Source organism: Megalobrama amblycephala, linkage group LG23, assembly GCF_018812025.1.
Source record: "Megalobrama amblycephala isolate DHTTF-2021 linkage group LG23, ASM1881202v1, whole genome shotgun sequence".
NCBI lineage: Eukaryota > Metazoa > Chordata > Actinopteri > Cypriniformes > Xenocyprididae > Megalobrama > Megalobrama amblycephala.
Window position 1 is genome coordinate 8,385,235 of NC_063066.1, and position 9,647 is coordinate 8,394,881.

Below are 9,647 nucleotides of genomic sequence, written 5' to 3' on the forward strand. Positions count from 1 at the left end.
CGTCCATCAAAAAGTGGTTACTTATTTCATTTTATTCTCGCTTTTTTGTAGGCTAATCTTTGACATGATCTTCAACGTCTGGAAATAAGTGGGGTTTTGTGCACGTGTGTCACAAACTTTGATATAATAGCCCTATTCCCATATTTGTCTTCTAAAAATTTGGTTGCTCTTTATTTTACAACAGCCTACGTGTACTTATGTGTACTTAAGAAAGTAGTGGGTAATATAAGGTAAAAACATCGGTTTAGGTTAGGTTTAGGTTCAGGGTTAGTACCTAGTTATTACCCAGTTATTGTAATTACTATAATAAGTAGTCTACATAGTATGTACTACATGGGGAACGGGACTGTAAAATTAAAGGGTTAGTTCACCCAAAAATGAAAATAATGTCATTAATTACTCACCCTCTTGTCGTTCTACACCCGTAAGACCTTCAATTATCTTCAGAACACAAATTAAGATATTTTGATTAAATCCGATGGCTCAGTGAGGCCTCTATAGACAGCAATGTCATTGTAACTCTCAAGATCCATAAAGCTAAAAACATATTTAAAACAGTTCATTTGAGTTCAGTGGTTGTACCTTAATGTTATAAAGCGACGAGAATACTTTTTGTGCGGCAAAAAAACAAAATAACGACTTTTCAACAATATAGTGATGAGCCGATTTCAAAACACTGCTTCAGAGCTTTACGAATCGAATCAGTGATTCGGATCTCCTCAAAAGCCTATTGCTGAAATCATGTGACTCCGAATCACTGATCCGATTCAAAAAGCTCCAAAGCAGTGTTTTGAAATCAGCCCATCACTATATTGTTGAAAAGTCGTTATTTTGATTTTTTTGCCGCACAAAAAGTATTCTCGTCGCTTTATAATATTAAAGGTGCTCTAAGTGATCCTGGGTGGAGTAACTTCCTGTTGACGTTCGAAGTGTTGTCAAACAAAACAGAGGCTAGCTAGACCCTCCCTCCCTCCTCCTCCTCCCCCTCCCCTCCGTGCTTCCTGAAACAGTCATGAACGCGCATTTAAAATCCTCATTGAGCCATCGGATTTAATCAAAATATCTTAATTTGTGTTCTGAAGATGAACGAAGGTCTTACGGGTGTAGAACGACAAGAGGGTGAGTAATTAATGACATTATTTTCATTTTTGGGTGAACTAACCCTTTAAGTGCTACCAAAATCTATTTTGGTAGACCTCTTTCCGTATTCAAGTTACGAAAAAAACAGAACTGCCGTCACATCAGTTAAGCTTTTTCTGTAAGTTGAATAGGGAAGACGTACTAGCGTAAGCGTTTTGAACTGCAAGAGTTTTACATTTTCTTCGTAAGTATACAGAAGGCGGTCTGGGGAAAGCTAGATATTTTATTTCATAACTTGTTAAATATGGATTTTTTGTTTTTACACAAACACATCGCTTCAGAAGGCCTTTATTATCCCCCGGATATCTCATAATTGTGTCAAATGTGACTGTTCACTTTCCACAAATCTTTTTGAGTTCAGAAGTACATTAAATTATATAGCCTAATTGTTTTTTCACCACTGTAACTCGTTTTTGTAAAATATCCTCCACCTCCATAAATGTCTACCTCAGCCACACACATTGGCATCTATTGTTTTAATACTGAGCTAATTATATTTAACCTAAACCACATTATAATTTTGACATATAGCCTAACTGCTGCTTTCCTCTTTCTGCTTGTGAGATTTGATGCCCACAATATATGCAAAACCTGACCCTCACAAACATACAGGCATAAACGAAAACAGACAATTGCGATTGTGCGCAAAAACTCAAGGCTGGACCAAAGCGATGTCCCGCCCACAGAAGCCCGAGCTCTGCACCTGCCCCGCGCGCGCAGCAGCCACTCACTGCGCAAAGCACTTCCCACAACAACGCATACCTGCTGCCTCAATACCTGCTGCACATTTATTCATGTCAGAAAGCACCACGGGCCACCATGTGGACGAGGCATGAGAGCAGAATTAAAGTCTGAAGTCAGTTCTTTGCAGTTACTGTTTCTTCCCCACTGGATATGTCTGTATAATCAACTGGAGTCAAGTGATATTTCATATGCGCTCACTCAGCATGGATTCACTACAAATGACGTGCTCGCATGGATATTATTCGTCGTAACGAATAGCTTTGGACGACTGCTTCACCGTATTCATCTAGATCAAGTTTCCCTGACCGCTCTTGCTGGATTGGAGGTTTGTGATGGCAGCTATGGGAGAGATCGGGACGTTTTTACAGAGCCTGGAGGGTTTCGGACAGGTCGGATCACAGTTCTTTCTACCGCCTCTAGGAGAAAACCTCGGGCTGTTGAATGATCATTTAGTTCCAGCAGAGAGACTGTCACGGAGCACCTCCGCAGATTTAACGCACTTGAAAGGGATCCTGCGGAGAAGACAGTTGTACTGCAGGACTGGATTTCACCTTGAAATACTCCCGGATGGCAGTGTGCAGGGCACGAGGAAGGACCACAGTCGTTTTGGTAATTTTCCCACTTTGTTTCCAGTTTGTAAGAATTGCTTAAACACTGTGACACTTTTAAAAATACAGGTTGTGTGGTTTTTATAGTTTATATAGATCAACTAAAATAGAACTACGAACTTTTAAATCAAAGTTCTAGAATATAGAACTTTTGAGTCGATGTTCTGGTCACTTTTAAAGAACCCGAACATTCAATACTGTGAATATGAAGAACCTACATTGTATTAAAAAGGACTTTTTATTTTCTATAAAACACTTATTATTAATGCATATATAGAGATGAAAAATGCATTGCAGTTAAACTTTCTCACAATACGTTATGAGGGTTTAGACTTCAAAGAACATCTCCTGAACAATTGATTTATTCTTCTCCAGGTATTTTGGAATTCATAAGCCTTGCAGTTGGATTAATAAGCATCCGTGGAGTGGACAGTGGTCTCTACCTCGGGATGAACGACAAGGGAGAACTTTATGGCTCTGTAAGCAGAATTTTACCCAGTTTTAGACTTTTTAAGATCTTTAAATCTTATCACCAAGAATGATCCTGCACAATTGTCGTTCTTATTCAAGCCCAGTAGATGGCATATATGTTTTATCACATCTCTCTCCGTGTTATTAATTACAAGGAAGCTGCATTATTTCACTTACATATTATTTTGTTTGTTTCTTAGGAGAAACTCACAGCAGAATGTGTCTTCCGTGAGCAGTTTGAGGAGAACTGGTACAACACATACTCTTCTAATCTCTACAAGCACGGGGAGAGAGGAGCACGATATTTCGTGGCTCTCAACAAGGACGGCACGCCACGTGATGGGACAAAATCAAGGAGACATCAAAAGTTCACTCACTTTCTTCCAAGACCGGTGGACCCTGAAAAAGTTCCAGAACTTTACAAAGAGGTGCTCGGACACAGCTGAGACCGTCAGTCACAGTTACGGGGTGAAAGAGATGCCCAGTTTCTTCTCTGCATAAGGAGGAGGATGTGATAACATTTGGCCGCAGCGTCCAAACTGGAGATCTGCTCTGGAAATGCACTGGCCAGTACTGACGGTGAAGACAACAAAAAAGTCTCGAAAGACTCCCAAAGTGTGAAAGCCAAGCCGTAGTTGGTGTCTTTGTTGCTGGTTCTAACTGACTAGTAGCATAACCATGAAAATCAAGAGTTTTGGAGGTTTTAAACATGGTGCTGCTTTGCTCTGGAAATATTCGATATGGGTTAAGAAGGACTTGAAGGAACAAGTGATGCTCAGAGATGACAGAACTGGGACAGTGGAGAGCAGGAGATGCCATCTCACACGATGTTATTTATACAGTTCTTGATTCACATATTTATTGTATGTATTTATTTATTTGAAAATATAAATATATATATATTTTTACATCTAAAAGTAGATTTTTTTTATTAGACCAAACAGTAGAAGGTGCTTTGAAATAGTGGCAAAGCTGTTCTTTTTATATGACGGAAACTGTAAAAGTTACTTATTATCACTGCTATGCTATTACAGAGAGCGAGAAAGATTGTGATTTCCTATTACAAATGTATGAAGAATGCCATGAGACTTTTAATAGATTTGTTTCAAGCACGATTTCCCAAAATGGCATGCTGCACAGTACATTTTACAGGCCATTAAATCAAGTATTATCATAAACAAGCTTGTTTTGTTTGATATCATTTGTTAATTCTGAAACGATTATAATCTGGAAAATGATGCTTTCTGACTATCATGGGGGGGACGGGGTTGGAAAGGAAACAAACCAAAGCTGTCTTCTTTTTAAAGGCATAATTCATCCCCCCCAAAAAATGAAAATTCTGTCATCATTTACTTAAACAGCAACTTAAAGGGATAGTTCAGCCAAAAATGAAAATTCTGTCATTATTTACTCACCCTCGGGTTGTTCCAAACCTGTATACATTTCTGCTATACACAAAGGAAGATATTTGGAAGAATGTTTGAAACCAATCAGATCTCGCCCCCCCCCCCATTGACTACCACAGTAGGAAAAAAATAGGGGGGCGAGATCTGCTTGGTTTCAAACATTCTTCCAAATATCTTCCTTTGTGTATAGCAGAAATGTATACAGGTTTGTAATAACCCAAGGGTGAGTAAATAATGACAGAATTTTCATTTTTGGCTGAACTATCCCTTGAAGTTGCTGTTTAGCCTAGACCCAGGGTTGTCCTGCACTCATCAGCATCAAAGTTCATTTGCGAGACCTTCTCAGGTAACAGTTACACAATGACTGAATCTGAGTGAAATAAAAACTGACCTTTTCTTTTGGGTCAAACCCAAAGTTAGAGTAATCTCTGCTGATGCTTAGTAATGATGCCCGCTAAACACATCAGGCAAAGAATAATGAGATCAAATAATTGGTAAAAACACTTATCAAATACTATTTTAATTCATCATACATATAGAGCACATGTGCTTTCTTTGACAGATAGTACCAGTATTTTCACATGAAACCAAGCAAGACGCTCTGGGGAAAACGATATGAGATTTAGACACCACGGGCTAAACCTTCCTGAATGTTGTTTAACGGCTGAATGAGACATTTCCACAACAATGAGTAAAGAGGCACATCTATACACAGTTTCTAAACGGATGAGAGGACATTTTATATTGAAGCATGAAGATACAGTCTGTGATCTCAGTATCTCTGTGATGGTGAGCCAGGGTCTGTCTTAAGAGGGGAGTGTACCTGCAACATTTTACAATGTGGGATTTTCCCCATCTTAAAACTGTGATTGTTAACAACAGGTATATGAGAGTGGAGCTCACTCCATGAAGATAAACAATTGTATAATCAAATCACAAGTTTCATAGTTTGATTCATTTTGTACAACATTTTTATGGTTTGACAAATAAAAAGTCAATGTTTCCCCAAGTTTCATGTAATCGTTTTGTTTGTTTTGTGCAAATGTCACCGCAGCTATTAGGTCACCGCTTTAATGTAAGAGAGTTCATGTCACGAAATACTCCCTGGCACACGAAGAACCAATATATTTTTCCGTCTGTCTGGGCTGAAATAGAACCTTTGTCTGTCCTTCTTGCAGGTGGTCTGAGGCACTTTACAGGCAACACTTAAATCCTTCATCCATGCCCTCTCTCAGCCCTGCCTTGTGCACTTAATGGATGCACCCTTATTTTCATCACCTCAGACGTGGCCTCAAAGAGCACTCAAAGAAACCCTATCAGATAGGTGTGTGAGTGAGAGAGAGAGAGAGCTAAAGATGGAAAGACAGAGAGAGAGAGAGAGAGAGAGAGAGAGAGAGAGTGTGTGAGTGTGGCATGGGTCCACAGACAGGTGTGTAAGTGAGGGATCTGTCTCTGTGGACATTGCAGGTGTTCCCACAGCACATGTCAGCATGTCCTGGGTCTCTGATCTTCAAGGCCCTGTGTTTGTCAGCTGCGAATATGGGGCAGGAGTTCACACAACCCTGTAGAAATACAGACTCGGTAGCTTTGTAGTCCCGTGTGGATTACAATAGTGCATAATTCATATCTTTACAGACTGGGGGAAGTGGCGAAGTCTCACCTGGTGTTTTAAGTTGTAGTCTCAGGGCAGATTTGTGTTTGTACAAGGGTGGTGTCTGAAAATATCCTCAGCAACTGTTTATCTTGAGCTCTTTTGCATAAATAACCTCTTTAAAAAGCCAACAGACAATGCGGAACGATCAGCTGATAATACACTACCGGTCAAAAGTTTGGAATAATTATTAAGATTATGTTTTTGAAAGATGTGTCTTATGCTCACCAAGGCTGCATTTATTTTGACCAAAAACAGTAATATTGAGAAGTTTTATTACAATTTAAAAGATATATTTATAATTTAATATATTTTAAAATGTAATTTATTGCTGAAATGGCAAAGCATCATTACTCTAGTCTTCAGTGTCACATGATCCTTCCGAAATCATTCTAATATGCTGATTTGCTGCTCAAGAAATATTTCCTATTATTATCAATGTAGAAACCCGTTTTTGCTGCTTATGTTTGAGAAAATTGTGACACTATCATTCAAAATATATATAAATTAATACTTTTATTCAGCAAGGACACATTTGATAGAAAATGACAGTAAAGACATTTATAATGTTACAAAAGATTTCTATTTCAAATAAATGCTGTTCATTAAACTAATTTTTAAAAAATTTAAAAAAAAATGTTTTTTTCAACTTAATAATTAAGCACCAATAATAATTCATAATAATTTATGTAACATTATTTTAAATCTTAAAGGGACAATTCACCACAAAGATTCTGCCACCATTTACTCTACCTTTACTTTTTATTTTATGTCTTTCCATACATGACTTTCTTTCTTCGGTGAATCTTTTCAATACAATGAAAGTGAATGATAATGGGACTGTCTAACTAAGTCAGAAAACAAAAAAAGCAACATAAACATTTCATAAACGTGCTTCATATGACTCTAGCTCTCTTGATGTATTCACAAGAGGTTATAAGACAAAAATAGTTATGTTAGATTTGTGAATGAATGAGTCAAATCTTTCCAGTTAAAAAGAAAGAATATGCAAAATGAAGGTGAGTAAATGATGAAATGACAGAATTTAAATTTTTGGATGAACTACTCCTTTAAGATGATTTGAAACTTGTATATAATAATATTTTATTATGTCAGACCCTGAAAATAATAATAAATAAAACCATTAAAGGAAGAAAAAACACTACCTTCCTGGGGATTCTTCAGTGTAGAGTAACATGTTGTAGGTGTAGAGGAGTTAATAATATCCTTTCACACCTTTTTGGCACGTCATCTTGCTTCATTTTGTGGTGTATGTCTTACCACTCTGCAAGTAGGCAATGAAGATGTGATGTTTTTATATTGACTTGTGACTTTCTAGCTGTCAACTATAGTTAAATTGTTGTTCTGGTGTTTGCATCACCATGGAAACATCAGGAATGACTTGCACGATCCAACTAGTGGTTACGCATTTTAAGACTCTTGTAAACACCTCTTATAACGTTGCGCGTCTTTTTCTATCACGCATTTAGGAACGAGCACGTCTTTAAGAAACAGATGAACAATATGCTTATTTGAGAGTGTGAAAATGATCAGATTGTGTTTCAACACCAAAGATCATATAGATAGATCAATGTCATGATGACAATATTTTCACACATCCCTAAAAAATGGTCCTTTTGAGCATCTCTGCAGTCATGTGAGACCTCTGGCAGTAGACTTCACATCTTCGGAAGGCTCTTCCCCACCCCCAGACTTTTTACGGAGGCCTTCTCACATCTGCTGAGCAAACTATTCCGATTCTCCCAGAGGGGCCCAGATCTGGCCCTCTCCTTGGCCCATGTGTCCACATTATAAAGCCACAAATTAGCTCTTGACATTTGGGCACCATAATTGCTCCTCAGAAGCATGAGGCATCAATTAGGCTCCCAGCAGTGTGACAGCTTATCCCTATAGGACATGTCTGATCTGAGGACAGAAGCTGTTCACGGCCTGACTGGTCCGGACACAGACACCCAGATCCACGTCCATATAAGCAAATTTCTGCACTCAGAAGGACATTCACTGACTTGTGGGCACTTCTCAAATTAATAAGATAAACCAGCTTTTGAAAAGTTATTTTTAATATACCATGTTCTATAATTTATTCATGTGCTATACATCCATTTCCATATGAAAAATAAATGTTTTGGGGTGTCCGTGAGCATTTGAAATGGCATCATAGATGTCTTTGATTCTCCACAGCAGGCTTTTCCCACAAAGCTCCCTTAACCTAAAGGTCAAAACAAAGGTCAATTGGTTAATTTCCATACTTTCCACCCAAAACATTCTTAAAGCACTCCGAGTAATTCAATCAGTGGCTAACATGCAATAACATCCTTGAGTGAAATAGAAAATCATTAGTGTTTGTTTTACATGCTAAGACAAAAATGACTGTGAGATTAACACTTATTATTTGAGGTCACTGAAAAAATATAGATGACAAGAATAAGAGACTAAAACCTGGCTATAGTTTCGATTTATTCGTGAAAACTTGTAAAGACGGTGTTGCAGAGTTTGAAAAGCCCACTAAAGGTATATGCACTGTACACTCAACGCTAGCAAGCGAAAGTGGAAATGTGCATTGTTGGCCATAAGTGAGGCGGAAAATTGCTAACCCATTTGTCATTGTGCTCCTTGATGTAGAGGTCAATCAGTGGATTCTTTCATGACAAGCCTGCAGAATTGAATGTTTTTCCATGGCCTCACCCCTTCACACCTGGACTGCCAGGTAAAATAACAAAACAAGAAGAGCGCAAAATAAAAGAGGGTTTAGCAGAGGACTGCCTTGTAGGCCAAGGAAAGCTGATAGGTGTGAGGAATTTGTCATGCATCTAGGTTTGCAATGAACAGAGTGCAAGGCAGAAGAAACCTTTGTGATTTTGTTTAAAAATCTTTACCTTTTAGTACATAAACTGTTAGCATGCACACATTATACTGTCGGCGTACAAAATAAATACTTTGGCCTTAAACCCCAAGGGTAATTTTCAAGAATTACTTGTAATTGTTTGTTTGTGTGGTCCTCTTTAAACGCTGTACATGAATGAGGATGTTGAGAGATTACTTTGTTTTCCTAGCTCGGCATTAAAGCGCTTCATTCATCATGTGTGTTGTGCCATACATTCCCGATTAACTTTCATTTGGTTCCTGCTAGAGTTCCTTTGCATTCAAGGGTGAGAAGAGATTTCGGTTTACATGACAAATTGCTCGTTGTCTAAATGCAAATATCTTTGATTCCCCTTAATAACCCCATCAGAACCTATTGACGTCTCTTGAGGAGAAATTATTTCCGCTTGTCAAGCACTTGTCTGGATTCCAGTTTCCTAAATCAATAGTCTCCTCCTTTATTGGGCTGGTTGTTGATTTTGTTGTTCAGTGAGAAATCAGTCACTCCTTCTAGTACTTATTCTCTTGCTATGTTCTAAAAAAAATGTGATTTATGTTTTGTAGTATTTCTAAGAATTTCATAGCAAATAGTGTAACAAGAAAATGTCTGTCTGTCTGTCTGCCATAACCATGTCTTGAACATTGGGGGTGACCATGATTTTTTTTTTCCGGGGGGGTGGGGGGGGGGTGCTATTGGGTAATTTTTTTAATTAAAAGGAATTAAATAATTAAAAGATTCAAGGG

The 9,647-nt window shown here is 38.1% G+C and overlaps 1 protein-coding gene and 1 long non-coding RNA gene across 2 annotated transcripts in view; one reads left to right on the plus strand and one right to left on the minus strand.

Moving 5' to 3' along the window:
- Positions 1–1,343: 1,343 nt before the first annotated feature.
- fgf20b (fibroblast growth factor 20b) lies at positions 1,344–4,375 on the plus strand. Its single transcript, XM_048177080.1, has 3 exons — positions 1,344–2,493; positions 2,868–2,971; positions 3,164–4,375. Exons 1-3 carry the CDS (start codon positions 2,217–2,219, stop codon positions 3,407–3,409), a joined length of 627 nt encoding a protein of 208 aa, XP_048033037.1. The 5' UTR covers positions 1,344–2,216; the 3' UTR covers positions 3,410–4,375.
- A 3,738-nt stretch (positions 4,376–8,113) lies between these two features.
- Positions 8,114–9,647, minus strand: part of LOC125259349 — a 25,299-nt gene continuing 23,765 nt past the window's right edge. The window contains exon 4 of the long non-coding RNA XR_007182776.1: positions 8,114–8,250. This is a non-coding gene — a long non-coding RNA (uncharacterized LOC125259349). The remainder of the gene's footprint in view (positions 8,251–9,647) is intronic.

Excerpts from the sequence above, each read along its gene's own strand:
- fgf20b (XM_048177080.1), top strand. The coding sequence starts at position 2,217 with ATGGCAGCTATGGGAGAGATCGGGACGTTTTTACAGAGCCTGGAGGGT. Across the intron at positions 2,494-2,867 it reads GAAGGACCACAGTCGTTTTG|GTATTTTGGAATTCATAAGC; the intron begins GTAATTTTCCCA and ends ATTCTTCTCCAG. Across the intron at positions 2,972-3,163 it reads AGGGAGAACTTTATGGCTCT|GAGAAACTCACAGCAGAATG; the intron begins GTAAGCAGAATT and ends TTTGTTTCTTAG.